Source organism: Camponotus vicinus, unplaced genomic scaffold (assembly GCF_025532165.1).
Source record: "Camponotus vicinus isolate PSW18456_S1 unplaced genomic scaffold, iyCamVici1.0 SCAF_4, whole genome shotgun sequence".
In the NCBI taxonomy this organism is placed as follows: Eukaryota; Metazoa; Arthropoda; class Insecta; order Hymenoptera; family Formicidae; genus Camponotus; species Camponotus vicinus.
In genome coordinates, this window is record NW_028141976.1 from 14,858,479 (window position 1) to 14,876,689 (window position 18,211).

Here is an 18,211-nt window from a genome sequence, read left to right on the forward strand (position 1 = left end):
GCTTATGGTTATGCGCCTATGCAATTTTATGTGCTTTCACCTTAAGTCGTGAACGAATTGACCAACCATAGTCGATTATTTCAAAAATAATCAACCATGATTGGTCAATTTGCCTACAACTTACGACCTACGACTCATTGTAGCGAAGGCCTAAGGCCTAGTTCCACAACTTATTCTAACCGAAGTTTAGCTCATTAAAAGAGGATTTACATTGCGCCCAAAGCCCACTGTATCCAATCGGACGTCATACATCGGACATTGGACGCAATGTAAATCCTCCTTTAACGAGTTAAACTTCGGTTAAAGTGAGTTGTGGAATTGGGCCTAAATCCGACCACTCAAAAACGTCATTAAAAAAAAACCATAAACCATATTTGATAATTTCTGGGAAAATTTCTCTTTACCTCGAAAATTTTTCCCAAAGTTTTCCACGATCAAATCTATGTTTCCGTCATCTATGGGCGTCACAAAAATATATTCAATCCACGTTTTTTCCGTTTCCTTTTGTTAAGTAAAAATATGGATGGATTTTTGCAACATGGTTCTTTCTTACGATAATATTAAAACAATGTTTTATGATAATATCAAATTTATTATTTAAAAGTTGAATGAGTTATATAAATATCTCAAGTGATAAATAAAATTAAATAAATTTATTAGATATAATTACATATTGCATATTTATATTATGTAATGTTAAGCTTCCGCTACAATGACACTCGAGTGTATATACAATTCAGTCGTACAGTTGTATCGATAGATACGCTTCAGATGGTTATTTCCTTATTTCCACATTATTTTCGGTCGCAAAGCAGTCGCGGTCGCACAGTCGCAGTCGCTCGAATAGGAATTGAACCTATTCAAACGATTGTGACTATGACTGTTTTGCAACCGAAATTATCACCTCAAGCGACCATCGATACAACTGTACGACTGAATTGTAGATACATTCGAGAGTCATTTGTAGCGGAGGCTTTACACTATGGAATGGTAACTGCAATAAGGTTTACTTTATTATTGATGGGTATGTTTTATTGTGTGGTGCATATAAAAAAATAAAAAAACAATCGACGATTTGGCTCAAAAGTTATGTCAAAAGAATTATGCTCTTTAAAAGAATTACATTTTGAAAGCATTTTCTTCAGCTGCTCTGCGCATACAATTATTCTTTATATTTATATCTAACTTAATATAATCTTCCGATAGTATTACATCTGTCATGTGGCGCAAAGCGAATTGGAAACAAAACTCCTCAAGTTCCTAAAATTCATATGATATTCGATGATATATTATATACACATAAATAAATATATTCTAATTCATGAATTCCATAATTAATAGCGATTAATCCCGAACTTACCTTAGCATTGCATTCGATCGCTTTATTGTAGAAGAAAGCTACATTTGACACACTGATGGCTTTTTCTATTATTTGACTGCAATCCTTTATAAGATTGGTTTCACAATACATGTCGGCCAACTCCATAAGTTCTGTAAAAAAGTGTCATTGCAGTTTTTGAATTGTAAGTCAGTGATAGTTTACGTTAACAACTTCAATTACCTAACGCGTTCTCCGAAGGTAAATCGATTGTGCCGGTATATAAGTATTTTAAGAAAGCTTTATAAACGATGTAAGAAAATTTATCTGATACAGTGAACACTGGTGATGAATCCGATATACTCAAAAAATAATGTGTTGACATTATGTAATAACTAAACTTGTGAGAAATTCTCAATAAAAATACCAGTTTTCTTTTCTAAATTTACCTTTGAATATTCTTAGCCCAATCATGTTGAAACATCTTTTTGAAATAATCGCAACGAATCTTAAGGATAGCCTTGTGAACATAAATAGGTTGTCCTTCAACTTGTATGGTAAAATCGCTCGTTAACTGCAGAATACAAATTATTAAATAATTTAATAATATCAGATTAATATAAAAATTATTATAAATAATACATAATTTTTCACTGTTAATGTTATAATTCAATATATGTTTGAAGTGAGTCCAGAAGTCTCAATCAAAACCATCAGTAATGATTGCAATTTATTTTTTCTATGTAGAAAAGTTTCCAAATTTTTTTTTATAAAACTACAAATCTCTGATATATAAGTCTCTATATTCTTTTATACTAACCAAAACTAATATGAAAAAATATATATTATATATATTTAGTTTTATTCTGTATAATGCAAAAAAGTACATACAGAACAATAATAGGAAACATACCGGATCATCAAATGCTGCTCCTACAGATTCCAATATATTCAATTCTTCCTCAACATACTTATAATTATTTGTAAACACAGTCAATGGCTCCCACAATAATCTATAGCCACTGTACGCAATCGCGTCGTGAATCCTCGAAAACTTTGTGGGAAACGGGACGAAAATATGCTCGGAGCAAAAATTACCCCATACATAGATAATCCTATCATAGCCGACTGCAACGCTCAAATCACCAAGAGCAGCGATATCCAAAACCTTTCCCATCTCGGGCACGTTCACCTGTCGATCGTGTCTTTCCTTATTATTTTGTTTCTTGACTCCCATCATGACAATTATTAAAAAGTTTTTTTATCAATAATTCATGTATTACCATAATCGGACCACAACATTCCAATTCATTATAATTTTTATTAACGCCAATTTGTCCATAATAGTTATTGCCCCAGGCATAGATTTTTCCTTTATTCGTGAGTGTCAACGTATGATCATATCCGCAGGTCACCTTAACTGAGACATCGATTTCCATCTCAACCATGAGGATATTCAATGCAATATTTTTAGAAATCAAATCTCAGAGATAAAAAAAAAATCACCTATTTTATCCGAAATATTCTTAATTTTGCGTGGGTGCATGTAATACTTTCGCGACTGAGCGGTTGAAATCTGGCCCTCAAAATTATTGCCCCAACCATATATTTTGTTTTCGTCAGTTATAACTATGTTGAATTTTAGACCACACGCGATATGGATAACATTTTTATTCTCCAATTCATGTTTCACCTGCCTCGGTGCACTATCAAAAGTAGTTATATCTCTGTTAACAGTCTGCCAATAATCATTGTCTCCCCAAGAATACACCTAAATTACAAACAATTGTTTAGTTTATAAGAATGACTATTATCGTTGTGATAGTTTAATCTTTTATTTACCTTTCCATCACTAGTCAGAGCGAGACAATGATACCTGCCGCATGCGATGTCCACGATACGTTTCTCGCTTAAGCCGGCGACTTGAATAAACGTGGATTCTTCAGGTATACTCATCGTCGGATACAGGTATACTTCATCGTCTTTTTTCTTTCCAGCGAGATCGCAGAAATAAACCTTTCAAAAATAGCATAACAGTAATACATTTTTTCATTTGATTTTTTTAAATATTTGCATATTGAAATAAATTATGGCCAAGTATCTGTACTTATAATCAAAACACTATTTATTAAATATATATTCTAATTAATTTATCTACTCATATTTTTCATTATGATTTCATACACATATATGTAAAAATTTTCATTTCCGCTTGTTGCCAAAGAAAGAAGAAAAGTTCACGATTTAGGGAGGATATAAAACCTCATATCAATTTTATCTTTGAAGCAAGTTAAAATTTATTTCCAGACACTCAGATATGCCATCAAGGCACATTCAAGGAATATAATAATATCTTTGATATACCTCTCCTTCTTCTGTAAGTGCCAGGATGAAAAACTCGCCGCGAGCAAACTTTTTTATGTTTTTTCCATACAGTTCTTTTATCTTTTTGGGATAGATAGCAGTATGTATGTCATTAATCATTGAATTAAAATCTAAAATGTAGACATTCTTATCCTTTGTCACAATTATAGCCCTCTCACCAGGCCCATCTGTTTTAAAACATCAGGTATAAGTAGCAATATTACTTAGCAAAAAAGCCAGTATGAGAAAAAAAAGGTAAATCTTACCAAATATCATAACCATGTGAATTTGTAGGATAAATTCCGGCGTTAGCAGCCGGAAGACCGGCCAATTTTTGAGATTCATTGAAATTATCTTCTCGGCTAGAACGCATTGCAAGATTCTCTTGTCATATTTCTGCATCTTGCTGCAAATAGTTGATCACTTTCAATTTAGTTACTTACTCATTCACTTTGATTTGTATTAGTTGTATTTCATGTCATCGTAAGCTTCTTGTTTTCATCTATTTTCTCACCGGCATGCGATTATTTCGACATCGCTATCATTGAGTAGCAACTTATATAAAAAAGAAGAAATAAACAAAACTGTCAAACTTACTCCTCTTTATTGGTTATTAAGTTTCTTTTCTGTACATCTTCCAGGGAGCAGAATTTTTTCGACGACATCGACACGATAGTATCGCGACTTTGTGTCGCTGCTTTTTGCATAAACTTAGCCTGCATGTTCATGTCTAACTTAATATCTTGCAATAATGTGTCAGCTGTCATGTGACGTAGAGCAAACTGAGAGCAGAACTCCTCGAGTTCCTAAGATTCACATGATATTCGACATGACATACATATATCGTATACATATAATTATATGATTTATATGATATAAAATAAACACATTGCAATTAATGAATTTCAACATCAATAGCGATTAACCCTGAACTGTAATACTTACTTTAGCATTGTATTTGATCGCTTTATTGTAGAAGAATGCCACATTTAATACAGTGATGGCTTGTTGTATTATTTGATTGCAATCTTTTATAAGATTGGTTTCACAATACATGTCGGCCAATTCCAGAAGTTCTGTGAAAAAATGTCATTGCAGTTTTTGAATTGTAAGTTAGTGATAGTTTACGTTAACAACTTCAATTACCTAACGCGTTCTCCGAAGGTAAATCGATTGTGCCGGTATATAAGTATTTTAAGAAGGCTTTATAAACGATGTAAGAAAATTTATCTGATACAGTGAACACTGGTGATGAATCAGATATACTGTCAAAAAATAATGTGTTGACATTATGTAATAACTAAACTTGTGAGAAATTCTCAATAAAAATATCAGTTTTTTTTTCTAAATTTACCTTTGAATATTTTCAGCCCAATCATGTTGAAACATCTTTTTGAAATAATCGCAACGAATCTTAAGGATAGCCTTGTGAACATAAATAGGTTGTCCTTCAACTTGTATGGTAAAATCGCTCGTTAACTGCAGAATACAAATTATTAAATAATTTAATAATATCAGATTAATATAAAAATTATTATAAATAATACGTAATTTTTCACTCTTAATGTTATAATTCAATATATGTTTAAAGTGAGTCCAGAAGTCTCAATCAAAACCATCAGTAATGATTGCAATTTATTTTTTCTATGTACAAAAGTTTCCAAATTTTTTTTATAAAACTACAAATCTCTGATATATAAATCTCTGTATTCTTTTATACTAACCAAAACTAATATGAAAAAATATATATTATATATATTTAGTTTTATGCTGTATAATGCAAAAGAGTACATACAGAACAATAATAGAAAACATACCGGATTATCAAATGCTGCTCCTACAGATTCCAATATATTCAATACTTCTTCAACATACTTGTAATTATTTGTAAACACTGTCAATGGCTTCGACAAGTATCTCTTACTGTACGCAAACGCGTCGTGGATCCTCGAAAACTTTGTGGGAAACGGGACGAAAATAGGCTCGTAATAAAAATTACCCCATACATAGATAATCCTATCATAACCGATTGCAACGCTCAAATCACCAAGAGCAGCGATATCCAAAACCTTTCCCATCGCGGGCACGTTCACCTGTCGATCGTATCTTTCCTTATTATTTTGTTTCTCGTCTCACTCATTATGGCAATTATTAAAAAGTTTGTTGTCAATAATCCATGAGTTACCATAATTGGACCAGAATGTTTAATTTCTTTATTAACACCGATTTGTCCGTACTTGTTATTGCCCCAGGCATAGATCTCGCCTTTATTGGTGAGTGCCAACGTATGATCATATCCACAGGTCACCTTAACTGAAACATCGATTTCCATCTCAACCATAAGGATGTTCGATAATGCAACACTCTTAGAGATCAAATCTCAGACATAAAAAAAATTACCTATTTTATCCGAGATTGTGATAATTTCGCGTGGGTACATGTAATATTCTTGCGACGGATCGATTGAAATCTGGCCCATAAAATTATTGCCCCAACCATATATTTTGTTTTCGTCAGTTATAACTATGTTGAATTTTAGACCACACGCGATATGGATAACATTCTTATTCTCCAATTCATGTTTCACTTGCCTCGGCATATTATCAAAAGAATCTAAATTTTCGTCAAAAAACCGCTTGTAATCATTTTCTCCCCAAGCATACACCTAAATTACAAACAATTGTTTAGTTTATAAGAATGACTATTATCGTTATCATTGTGACAGTTTATAATCTTTCGCTTACTTTTTCATCGCTGGTCAGAGCAAGATAATGATACTTGCCGCATGCGATGTCCACGACACGTTTCTTTCTTAAGTCGGCGACTCGAGTAGGTGTCAACATGACAGGTATATGCGGTGTCTTAATGAATATTTTGCGTATTGGGGACTGCCAGTAATAAACCTTTCAAAGATAGTATAGTTACAATATATTTTTTTATCTCATTTTTGAATCTTATTTTATATTTAGAATGTTACATGAAAGTATCTACAGATTTATCAAAAGATTAATGATATTATTTCATGTTTGATATTTTGATACATTTTTAAAATATCATGCTACTATAGTTTCACATGTAAAAATTTTTATTTCCACTTGTCCCCTAAGAAATATTCACGATTTAGGGAGGACATAAAACTTCCTAATATAAATCTTATCTTTCAAGCAAGTTAAAATTTGTTTCCAGAAACTCAAATGTATTATCAAGGCACATTCAAGGAATATGAAGTGTTTGGTATACCTCTCCCTCTTCTGTAAGTGCCAGGATGAAAAAATCGCCATTAGCAAAGGTTTTTATGTTTTTCCCACATAATTTTTTTATTTTTTTGGGGTAGATAGCAGTATGTAAATGATCCTTCTCTGAATAATATAAGCTGTAGACATTCTTGTCCTTCATCACAATTATACTCCCATGGCTATCTATTTCAAAATGACACGGCGTAAGTAACAATATCACATAGCAATAAAAAAAACAATATGGAAAGAAGAAGAAATGATAAATCTTACTATATACTAGAAACATGTGAATTTGTGAAATAAATTCCGGCTTTAACAAATGGAAAAGCATCCAATTTTTAAGATCCATTGGAGTTATCTTCTCTGCTAGAACGCATTGCAAGATTCTGTTCTCATATTCCTGCATCTCGCTACAAATAGTTGATCACTTTAACTTTAATTACCTACTCATTCACTTTAATTTGTATTAGTTATATTTCATATCATCGCAAGCTTCTCGTTTTCATCTATTTTCTTACCATATGCGATTATTTTGATATTGCTATCATCGAGTAACAATTTATATAAAAAAGAAAAAAAAACAAGACTGTCAAACTTACTCCTCTTCATTAATTGTTAAATTTCTCTTCTCTACATCTTCCAGGGTACATAACTTTTTCGACGACATCGACATGATAGTAACGCGACTTTGTGTCGGTGTAATTTTTGACCAGCAATTGAGAAATCTTTATACTTTTTCTTCTTATTTTTCTCTCACAGTAAATCGAAACGCTCTTATTACTATCCTCTGATGCTCTTATACTATTCTTTTAGAAAGCTCAAATTAAAATGCACTCATACGATAATGTAAGGGTGAGTTCCGTTTCATGCGTGAAACGCATGAGTGTCTAGCGTACAGTATATGAAGTGCAGTGCAGAGCCCGTTCCATTTCTTCATGTATGGATCATTCGCCTCTAGTAACGGAACAGATTTCATGCAATTCATGCAATATGGATGACGGTTTAAAATTTATTAAATCGCAATTAATTGCGATAATATCTGTTCATCTTCTTTTATAATAAAAGAAGAAGACTCATGTTTCTCGAGTAGCAGTGATGAAAGTGAATTTTCAAGTGATAAGAAACTGATATATCAACTTTATATGCCATTCTTATAATGAAAAACACAAGAGGAGAGAATATTCCTTGTGAAAAATTAATATTAAACTAATATTTAATTAATTAAATATATTAATATTTACTCAAGCTGTACAGGGTGTCCCATTATATATTTTTAATGTCCCACCCCAAATAACTTTTTTGATTTTGATTGTAGAAAAAAATGTTTCAGACAAAAGTTGTATGGTTTCAAGGAAGAGAAATTAATTGGTGTAAAAAAAAACACATAGTTGTTTTTAAGAAAAAATATGTAATTTGCAATTAACAATTACATATTTTTTCTTAAATATAACTAAATGTTTTTTTCACACCAATTGATTCCTCACATTATTTTGTGCATAAAAGTATGAAGGTAAGATAATCGAAAAATGAATATTTCACTAGATTTTTTACGGTTTATGTAAAATTAAGAAATTATTTCAAGCCTCATAACTCGAAAAGCACTCAAGGAAAAAATACTTTATTAAAGTGTTTTGAAAAGCTCTCGAGGCTATAAGAAGCTATAAGAATATGCAGTGCAAGCTATAAGAATATGCAGTGAAAATGGGGGTTTCCGTTTAAGAATTTGAAGATGATCTTCATGTAACCTTCAAAAAATTATCCAAAGTCAAATAATTGTCACCATCTTATGTCCCTCTTCAAACCATACAACTTTTGTCTAAAACATTTTTTCTACAATCAAAAATAAAAAAGTTACTTGGGATGGAACATTAAAATGGGACACCCTGTATAATAAAATCTACGTAAAGCTAATTGACAAATCAATCAATCCTAACCTATAATAATTAAATTTTGCGCTAATATTTATTAAATGCATGAAATTATATGAAGTGCTTCAACTCGCGAGGTACATGAGGCACTCCATGCGGTCTCATGTATCAGAAGAAGCGAGGCAATACAGTTGAGAATAGGTTAGACCATGCATGCAGCATGTGCACATGAAGAGAAACGGAACGAACTTTCATGCTTCTATGCGCATCATGCATGAAACGAGACGCACCCTAAGGCCGGTATTCATAGTCCGTTCTTATATTTAAGACCGTCTTAAGAACCCATTCAACCAATCAAATAGCTGCAATGCGGTCATTAATTGGTTGAATGGGTTCTTAAGACGATCTTAAATATAAGAACGGACTATGAATACCGGCCTAAGATGATTGTGGGATTATGAAATGGTTACTATGCCGTCAGGAAATGAACGAGCGGAATGCCTGGGGATCGAGATATTAGGTTTACAAATAAATGACCTAGAACATACCGAGACGAGAACCGTATATTGTCCAAGTACACAGCAACATCGGAACAAATGCCGGATACGTAAGACCAAACTACCGATGGCCTCAAGTCGAACTCGCAGCAAATAATTACAATACCGCTCGAGGAAAATGACCACGACCATAAGATTTAGGACTCAATGCGAAATAAGCCACCACGTGTATATAACAATGAACGGATACTTGCGAGGTACTTGCGTTAACAGCACGACGGAAGAATGGTGACTGCTTGTTGACCTGTAGCAGTGATGGTAGGCCGGGCGGGTTTTTCGCGCATGCGCAGTAGTAATCACAGTAAAGCAACGGTGTATCAGGTAGCGGATTATGGGCGCAAAAGTTTTGGCGGGCAACAGCATCTGAGTCGGTGATGCCAGAACAAAGTCCCGAGTCCTGAGTGAGCGTTATAGGTCTATATTCTGAATCCTCTTTTATCGATAAAAGTGCCTCTAAAAGTGGCTTATAAGCCTTCTGATTGGCTATAATCCACTTTTAGAGACACTTTCATCGATAAAAGAGGATTCAGAATATGGACCATAGTGTTTTAAAGTACAGCGAGAAAAATGATTAGTGGTCGCTCGTAAAAATTGTCTAAAAATTTTCCTTCAGAAATTTATTTAAGGGCGACCAGTGACACACCTTTTGCTTCTACTAGATACTTCGTTAACGCCGCATTCGCGGCGCATGCGCGAAAAACCCGCCCGGCCTACCATCACTGGTCTGTAGTCGTGATCGCTCACCTCGGGTCGCACCAAAACTACGCCAATCGCCTTGTGCGACATCGATGGCGACATCAAACTAAGGGCCCTGGTACACAAAAATACGTAAGGGCCTGAGCAGAATGGCTGCCTTATAATTTTAAGACTATGTTTTATGCCTTAGGTTTTTGTCTTATGCGTCATCTACAATGAGATTTTAAGGCGTAAGACTTAAGAAATTGACCAATCACAATCAAGTATTAAGAGAATACTCAACTGTGATTGATCAATTTCTTAAGACGCTTAAGACAAAGACTTAAGGCATAAAACATAGTCTTAAAATTATAAGGCAGCCATTCTGCTCAGGCCCTAAGGCCCAGTTCCACAACTCGAGTTAATCCGAGTTTAATACGTTAAACTGGGTCCTGATTGGTCCATTCGCCACTTAAACTCAGGTTAACTGGATTGTGGAACTGGGCCTAAGCAGTGAAATGTAGTCAGTAAAGCGTCGTCTACAATGAGATTTTAAGGAGACTTAAGGCGTAAGACTTAAAAAATTGACCAATCACAGTCAAGAATTAAGAGAATACTCGACTGTGATTGGTTAATTTCTTAAGTCTTACGCCTTAAGTGTCCTTAAAATCTCATTGTAGACGCCGCTTAATAGAGCACTAAAAAAGTAGGTATTCTCGTCCGCCATTTTTCTTCCAACTAGCATAAAAGGTTACCTCAATATAGTTAGCAGACAAATTCAATATTTCGCATTTTCTATTATTGCATTCGTTTGGGAATCATTTGGGCAAGTTTAGGAAAGCATTTTCATAGTTTGGGAAATAATAGTTTATTTATAATTAATAAAAATAAGTTCGGCGTATAGTTAGCAGAAATAATTTAAAAAAAATTTTTTTTTTTTAATCAACGTAGAATTATTTGGGAAACACTTCTGTAACTGTCCCATAGTTTGGGAAATAATAATTTCAATGTAATAAATAAACGATTATATAGTTAGCAGACAAATTTGATATTCTCTATTATCTATTAAACCAATCGCTTGGGAATCGTTTGGACACATTTAGGAATAGATTCGCATAGTTTAGGAAATAATAGTTTATTTATAATTAATTAAAATAAATTGAGCGTATAGTTAGCAGACATAAATATTTAAAAAAAAAATTTTTTTTTTTAATTAACGTGAAATTATTTGGGAAATATGTCTGTAATGTTTTTAACGTTTGGGAAATAATTATTTCATCTGAAAATCGGTAAATATGTCGATGAAAGGAGCCCGCCTCGACCTCCGGGAACTTAGCCGGGCAACTTCGACTTTTTTAATTTTCTTTTTTTTTAATCGTTTGTTGGTTAATTTCTTACGACAAGCATGGAGCTGACACACACACACACACACGGGGGGGTGCAAGGGGGGCCTTCGGCCCCCCTCCCGCACCCACCCCGTCCCCCTCGCTTCGCGTGAAAAGTTGCAAAGTGGAACCTCGCTTCGCGTGGAAAGTTGCAAAGTGAAACCTTGCTTCGCGTGGAAAGTTGCACTCTCCTGCACCCACCCCGCCGGTAGGGGTGCCTACGGTAGGGTGCAACTTTCCACGCGAAGCGAGGTTCCATTTTGCAACTTTTCACGCGAAGCGAGGGGGACGGGGGGTGCGGGAGAGGGGCCGATGGCCCCCCTTGCACGCCCCCGTATGTGTGTGTGTGTGTGTGTGTGTCAGCTCCATGCTTGTCGTAAGAAATTAACCAACAAACGATTAAAAAAAAAAAATTAAAAAAGTCGAAGTTGCCCGGCTGTGTTCCCGGAGGTCGAGGCGGGCTCCTTTCATCGACATATTTACCGATTTTCAGATGAAATAATTATTTCCCAAACGTTAAAAACATTACAGACATATTTCCCAAATAATTTCACGTTAATTAAAAAAAAAAATTTTTTTTTTAATATTTATGTCTGCTAACTATACGCTCAATTTATTTTACCCCCATAGCAAAAAATGTCACAGTGACATCACAATAAGCTCACAATAGAGTCACAAGGTGACAAAAAAATGTGATGTCACTGTGATGTCATTGTGAGATTATTGGAAGGTAACAGTGATATCATTAATCACAATTGAAGTGATATCATTGTAAAATGTAACATTGATATAATTAGTATATCACGAAATGTAACAATAAGGATAAAAAATCTGTCATATCAAGAAAATGTCACAGTGACATCATAAAGATGTTGTGCTGTGGCGATAAAAAATATATTTAATCGTCACAGCCAACATCTTTATGATGTTATAGTGATATCATCAAAAATGTCACATTGATATAACTAGTATATCACGAAATGTAACAATAAGGATAAAAAAATCTGTCATAGCAAGAAAATATCACAGTGACATCATAAAGATGTTGTGCTGTGACGATAAAAAATATATTTAATCGTCACAGCACAACATCTTTATGATGTTATAGTGATATCATCAAAAATGTCACATTGATATAACTAGTATATCACGAAATGTAACAATAATGATAAAAAATCCCCATAGCAAAAATATGTCACAGTGACATCATAAAGATGTTGTGCGATCAACAATTAAAATTAGAAAAATAAAGTTTAATTTATAATATATTTAATAAATAATTTATATTTATTTATTTATATTTATTACTGCTATAACTCAATATATATTAGGGTGTCCAATTTAAAATAACACCACTTCAAATATCTCTTAAAAAATTCATCAAATAAAGGGCATCATCTACTTTATGACCTCCTTTGAATCAAACAACTTTTATTTCAAATATTTTTCTTTAAAATAGTCGCGTTCAGCAGAATGACTGCTAAATTGTCATCTTGTCAAGACTTGACGTTGATTTGTTCTAAAAGTAAAAGAATCAATCACGTTACCGTTAATGGACGCTACTTAATGGGTGCTTTCCAATTGTTTAACACATATGTGCACAAATGTGCACAGGAAAGGACAAAGTGTAGCGCTGTGCACGATTCAATTGGAACAAAATGTGTACCATAGTATCTATACTGTGTTCATGCCTTGGTATTTTTTAGTCTATGGTGGAGAGTAATAGAAACTGTTTTTAATAACAATAACACATGCATGTTACGTCAATATGTAAAAATGGAAGACAAAAAATAAATATTGCTTTATTCATTAAATATATTTAAATTCTATTTGGTCCTTTAACAAAAATTCATTATACAAGATAATTTGAATTACTTATTACCTTAATGATACTTTTAATATTAATAATTAGAAATTTGGCTTAAATAAATAAATAAATTATTTATTTAGATAGTTTTAATATTTTCGCAATCCATGTTACATTTCTTTGTTAAATAAAAGAAAATATTAAAAATAAATCTACTACTTGTTGGAATTCCGTAAAGCCCATATATGCATATTTACAGTTGTGTCACGTATGCTATATGCCCCCATATGCACTTTACGGAAATTGGTCAATGTCTGTAATTTGTAACTATTATTTGTCACTAGAAAACACAAGCTTACACATCCGACTAGTAGCCCTCGAGCTGAGTAGGCATGTGTAATGTTGTGTCAACAATTATGGCAATTGGAACGCACTTTGTGTCACTGTGTGCACGAAAGTGTCTAGGGATATTGTAATTGGAAAGCACCCAAATGTAACCTAACCTTACCTAACCCTAATAATGCAAGCGTGACCGTGTAGGCGCGTACACGTTGCCCAAAACGCTCTGTAGCGTATACGCAGTCATTGTTGTCTGTTGGTGTACCAGCACGTGTTTTTTATTTGCATAAGAGGACATTTTGACTCAAAATAAGTGATCTCAGAAGATCACTTAGCAATAAGAAGTGATTTAACACGAAAGTGAAAAACATCAACATAAAAATCAAGGTTAGTATACAGGGCGATCCTGAAAAACGTTATGTCTTTAAAATGACGTATTCCTGACACCATTCTAAGACAATTTTTCCTTTACCAAAATTTGATTTGAAGCGTAGTTTTTGAATTATGAGCAAAAATAGTTAGTAAATCACGCGTCGGGTACAGAAGGCAGGCAGGAGCGGCGCGGCGTGCCGCGAGCGCGGGCGCAGCTGACCGCCCGACGGGTGATTATCACCGCATGAGTCGCTAACTATTTTATCTTATAACATAAAATTATGCTTTAAATAAAATTTTGGTAAAGAAGAAAATGTCTTAGAATTACGTCAGAAATACGTGTTCCTTAAAAAAACGTTATTTTAATAATGAAAAGTTGTTCCGGATCGCCGGCCGTCCGACGTTGCAATCAGCTGATTGCTACACGCGATGTGTGTATGGCGGAGTGTGTGCGTAAGAGAGAGAGAGAGAAAGAGAGAGAGAGAGGGAGGGTAGGAGGGACAGACATTCATACACACGCACGCACTTTTTTCTCGCTCTCTTTCTCTCTTTTACGCAACACTCATACACTCTCTCATTCAGTCTCTCACTCACACTCTCTCGGTCACTCACTCACTCACTCACTCACCTGCTTACTCACTTGCTCACTCACCTTGTAGCAGCGTAGCGAATCTTCATGCTATGTATTGTTGTTATCTGCTGCACGGTTATGATTGCTAGAGACACATCGAAATTTTTTCGATTATTAATCTCACATTCGATTGACACAATACAGATTACACGATAACGAGTTTACTGTTTATTCACTCACTATTGATTTATCGATACCAAAAATTACTTTCAAAGAAACGCGAATGCAAACAACACATGACTCGACGCGAAGCGACGGACCGCGGAGACTGCGCGACCACAAGAGTTATGTTGCCAGAAACGCGACACGCGACATCTAACAAACGACTTGCGCGTGGCGCGTGATTGAGTAAATAATAATTATTTATTATAATTAGAAATAGTTATTATTTATAATAAATAATTAATTTTTTAAGTATGTCATTATACGTTTCATGTTTTCTACCGCATTCGCAATGCGAAGGTTTTAGCCGATCGTTCGTCTTATCTCGCGTCAATCACGCGCCACGCGCAAGTCGTTTGTTAGATGTCGCGTGTCGCGTTTCTGGCAACATAACTCTTGTGGTCGCGCAGTCTCCGCGGTCCGTCGCTTCGCGTCGAGTCATGTGTTGTTTGCATTCGCGTTTCTTTGAAAGTAATTTTTGGTATCGATAAATCAATAGTGAGTGAATAAACAGTAAACTCGTTATCGTGTAATCTGTATTGTGTCAATCGAATGTGAGATTAATAATCGAAAAAATTTCGATGTGTCTCTAGCAATCATAACCGTGCAGCAGATAACAACAATACATAGCATGAAGATTCGCTACGCTGCTACAAGGTGAGTGAGCAAGTGAGTAAGCAGGTGAGTGAGTGAGTGAGTGAGTGACCGAGAGAGTGTGAGTGAGAGACTGAATGAGAGAGTGTATGAGTGTTGCGTAAAAGAGAGAAAGAGAGCGAGAAAAAAGTGCGTGCGTGTGTATGAATGTCTGTCCCTCCTACCCTCCCTCTCTCTCTCTCTTTCTCTCTCTCTCTCTTACGCACACACTCCGCCATACACACATCGCGTGTAGCAATCAGCTGATTGCAACGTCGGACGGCCGGCGATCCGGAACAACTTTTCATTATTAAAATAACGTTTTTTTAAGGAACACGTATTTCTGACGTAATTCTAAGACATTTTCTTCTTTACCAAAATTTTATTTAAAGCATAATTTTATGTTATAAGATAAAATAGTTAGCGACTCATGCGGTGATAATCACCCGTCGGGCGGTCAGCTGCGCCCGCGCTCGCGGCACGCCGCGCCGCTCCTGCCTGCCTTCTGTACCCGACGCGTGATTTACTAACTATTTTTGCTCATAATTCAAAAACTACGCTTCAAATCAAATTTTGGTAAAGGAAAAATTGTCTTAGAATGGTGTCAGGAATACGTCATTTTAAAGACATAACGTTTTTCAGGATCGCCCTGTATAGCAATTTTAAATAATCAGAACTCACAAGCGGGATTGTGACAGTTTTCTGAACACCAAGATTTCACGACGCACGTATAAAAAAATACGTTTACTCGAGAGTACAAGGCGACAAGATAATTTGATGGAGATGCTACGAAAAAAATGATCGGCATAAAACAAATGAAACGACATGAAACAAATAAACAAGTGCCGAGTGTGCCTTATTCTCAGTCCATCAAAGCACGGCGACAAACGCAACATACGTCCCGCGCTAAACGTCAACATGTCTCGTAAGTAAATCATTATTTATAGAAAAATATTAAGAAACTTTAATCTTTTTAATTTTTATGTTATAATTTTTTTCAATTTTACAGGAGACATAAATGCTGAAATGGGGGTACTCGTTCTCCAGGATGTTCCCGATATGCAGTTGATGCAACAATTGTTGCATCAACTGCAAGGGTATATGCAGCTACAGCAGCAGCAGCAGCAGCAGCAGCAGCAGCAGCAGCAGCAGCAGCACCAGGGGCAGCACCAGGAGCAGCAGCAGCAGCAGCAGCAGGAAGTGCAGGCGCAGCAGCGAAATGGTATGTTATTTTTTATATTAAATTCTATTTTATTAAATTATATATATGTATATATATATATATATATATATATATATATATGTATATATATATGCATTATTATAATTTATTTATTATTTATGTTTATTATGTTTATTATGTTTATTATTTGTTATAATTTATTATTTTTTGTTTTTCAGAAAACAAACCAAAAAAAAGAGGAGGCGGGAAATCCCGTGTCCTGTGGTACGCCCGGCGGAACACGGGCATCAGGGGCGGCGCAAGCGCCCCAAATAGAGGAGGCCGAGGAGGCGGCCGAGGCAGGAGAGACGGCCGAAGCAGGGGAGGCGGCCGAGGCAGGGGAGGCGACCGAGGCAGGGGAGGCGGCCGAGGCAGGGGAGGCAATATCATAAATAATTATTATTATTATTAATTATCTTTTTTGTAAAAATAAATATTAAAAAATAATTCAGGGAATATTTATTTTTTCCTTTCCAAATATTTTCTTTATCCTTTTTTCCTTCTAGATAATATAATACAATACAATGTGGTACAATAGGGCTCCAGGCGAAGGTCCACGTAAAAGAAACCTAACGCGCCATTGGTGATACCTCGTGGGTGGTGTGGAAAATCGCCACTCATTTTTATTATTTTAAATATATACGTATATATATGTAAAAAAAAAGTCAAATATTTATATTAAAAATATTTATATTAAATATTATAGCTTTATAATATATTTTTACGTTTCATATATACATTTATATATACATATGTATATGTATATATATATTTATATATACATATGTATATATATGTATATTTACTAATTGTAAAAAATTTATAACATAAAGGAAAGCTGTAAGAGAAAAACGATCGAGCGCATATCGAGATATCGAGGAGCGAGCAGCGTCGCGCGTCGCGCATCGCCCGTCGCTTTCGTTGTCTGCTTGATAGGACGAAGACAGAATACAGTTTTCTGTCTCCTTCCTACCAAGCCGGAAACAGGCGACGCTGCTCGCTTCTCGATATCTCAATGCGTGCGACAGCATTAAATGTTTTTTCCTTACAGCTTTTTATATTATACACATTTTTTAACCGATAAATGTATTTTTTATCTGATAAATATTAATCTATTAAATATATTTAATATATTTAATATATTTTTAACTGATAAATATATTATACATTTATCAGTTGTATGAAAATATTGATATATTTTTTCATATGAAAAATTAAATGTCATAATTCTTATAAACGAATATATATATATATATATATATATATATATATATATATATACATATATTCATTTTTAAGAATTATACGATTTGATTTTTTAATATGAAAAATATATATTTTCTTACAATTAGCAAATATATAATATATTTATCAGTTATAAAAAATATCTAATATAACAAGTTGAACGAGAAAAACGTTTAACGCTATCGTACGTATTGAGATATCGAGACGCGAGCAGCGTCGCCCGTCTTTCGTTGCCAGCTTGGTTGGAAGGAGACAGAAAACTGTATTCTGTCCTCTTCTATTATCCGAAGCTAGCCGAAGCGCCGAGCTCACACGTACGCTTACGCGTACATGCCCGTTACCCCCTCCACTACGTGTTGCCCGTTGCTTGCGTCTCGGACTTGGCAGCTCTGCCGCG

General features: G+C 34.6%; 3 protein-coding genes across 14 annotated transcripts in view; 2 read left to right on the top strand and 1 right to left on the bottom strand.

Annotated features, from left to right (window-relative positions):
- Positions 1-638: 638 nt before the first annotated feature.
- On the bottom strand, positions 639-14,614 carry LOC145969628 (uncharacterized). 12 transcript variants are annotated; one of them, XM_083095707.1, is made up of 22 exons: positions 9,335-9,523; positions 7,518-7,719; positions 7,189-7,328; positions 6,923-7,101; positions 6,427-6,585; positions 6,083-6,347; positions 5,868-5,995; positions 5,500-5,775; positions 5,037-5,161; positions 4,829-4,947; positions 4,628-4,758; positions 4,280-4,488; positions 3,949-4,088; positions 3,683-3,870; positions 3,161-3,334; positions 2,825-3,089; positions 2,602-2,738; positions 2,232-2,510; positions 1,768-1,892; positions 1,562-1,680; positions 1,361-1,491; positions 639-1,260 (listed from the first exon to the last, which is right to left on the bottom strand). In XM_083095707.1, the coding sequence occupies exons 2-22, from the start codon at positions 7,589-7,591 to the stop codon at positions 1,120-1,122; spliced, it is 3,504 nt and encodes a 1,167-aa protein (XP_082951833.1). In that variant the 5' UTR covers positions 7,592-7,719; positions 9,335-9,523; the 3' UTR covers positions 639-1,119. The 12 variants fall into 12 exon arrangements, 11 of the variants coding, with proteins under 11 accessions (XP_082951833.1, XP_082951834.1, XP_082951831.1 ...); XM_083095708.1 differs by having other exon boundaries at positions 7,518-7,724; XM_083095705.1 differs by having other exon boundaries at positions 7,518-7,872.
- On the top strand, positions 13,246-17,137 carry LOC145969639 (uncharacterized). Its single transcript, XM_083095747.1, has 4 exons — positions 13,246-13,936; positions 15,990-16,272; positions 16,357-16,569; positions 16,749-17,137. The coding sequence occupies exons 2-4, from the start codon at positions 16,173-16,175 to the stop codon at positions 16,979-16,981; spliced, it is 546 nt and encodes a 181-aa protein (XP_082951873.1). The 5' UTR covers positions 13,246-13,936; positions 15,990-16,172; the 3' UTR covers positions 16,982-17,137.
- LOC145969630 (uncharacterized) overlaps positions 15,331-18,211 on the top strand; it is a 43,243-nt gene continuing 40,362 nt past the window's right edge. The window contains exon 1 of the mRNA XM_083095722.1: positions 15,331-15,371. Coding sequence (XP_082951848.1) covers positions 15,346-15,371 — 26 coding nt within the window. The 5' untranslated portion in view covers positions 15,331-15,345. The remainder of the gene's footprint in view (positions 15,372-18,211) is intronic.

Excerpts from the sequence above, each read along its gene's own strand:
- LOC145969628 (XM_083095707.1), bottom strand. The coding sequence starts at position 7,591 with ATGTCGATGTCGTCGAAAAAGTTATGTACCCTGGAAGATGTAGAGAAG. Across the intron at positions 5,162-5,499 it reads GAGCAGCATTTGATAATCCG|TTAACGAGCGATTTTACCAT; the intron begins GTATGTTTTCTA and ends TGTATTCTGCAG. Across the intron at positions 2,511-2,601 it reads AATGTTGTGGTCCGATTATG|GTGAACGTGCCCGAGATGGG; the intron begins GTAATACATGAA and ends CACGATCGACAG.
- LOC145969639 (XM_083095747.1), top strand. The coding sequence starts at position 16,173 with ATGAAACAAATAAACAAGTGCCGAGTGTGCCTTATTCTCAGTCCATCA. Across the intron at positions 16,273-16,356 it reads GCTAAACGTCAACATGTCTC|GAGACATAAATGCTGAAATG; the intron begins GTAAGTAAATCA and ends TCAATTTTACAG. Across the intron at positions 16,570-16,748 it reads GCAGGCGCAGCAGCGAAATG|AAAACAAACCAAAAAAAAGA; the intron begins GTATGTTATTTT and ends TTTGTTTTTCAG.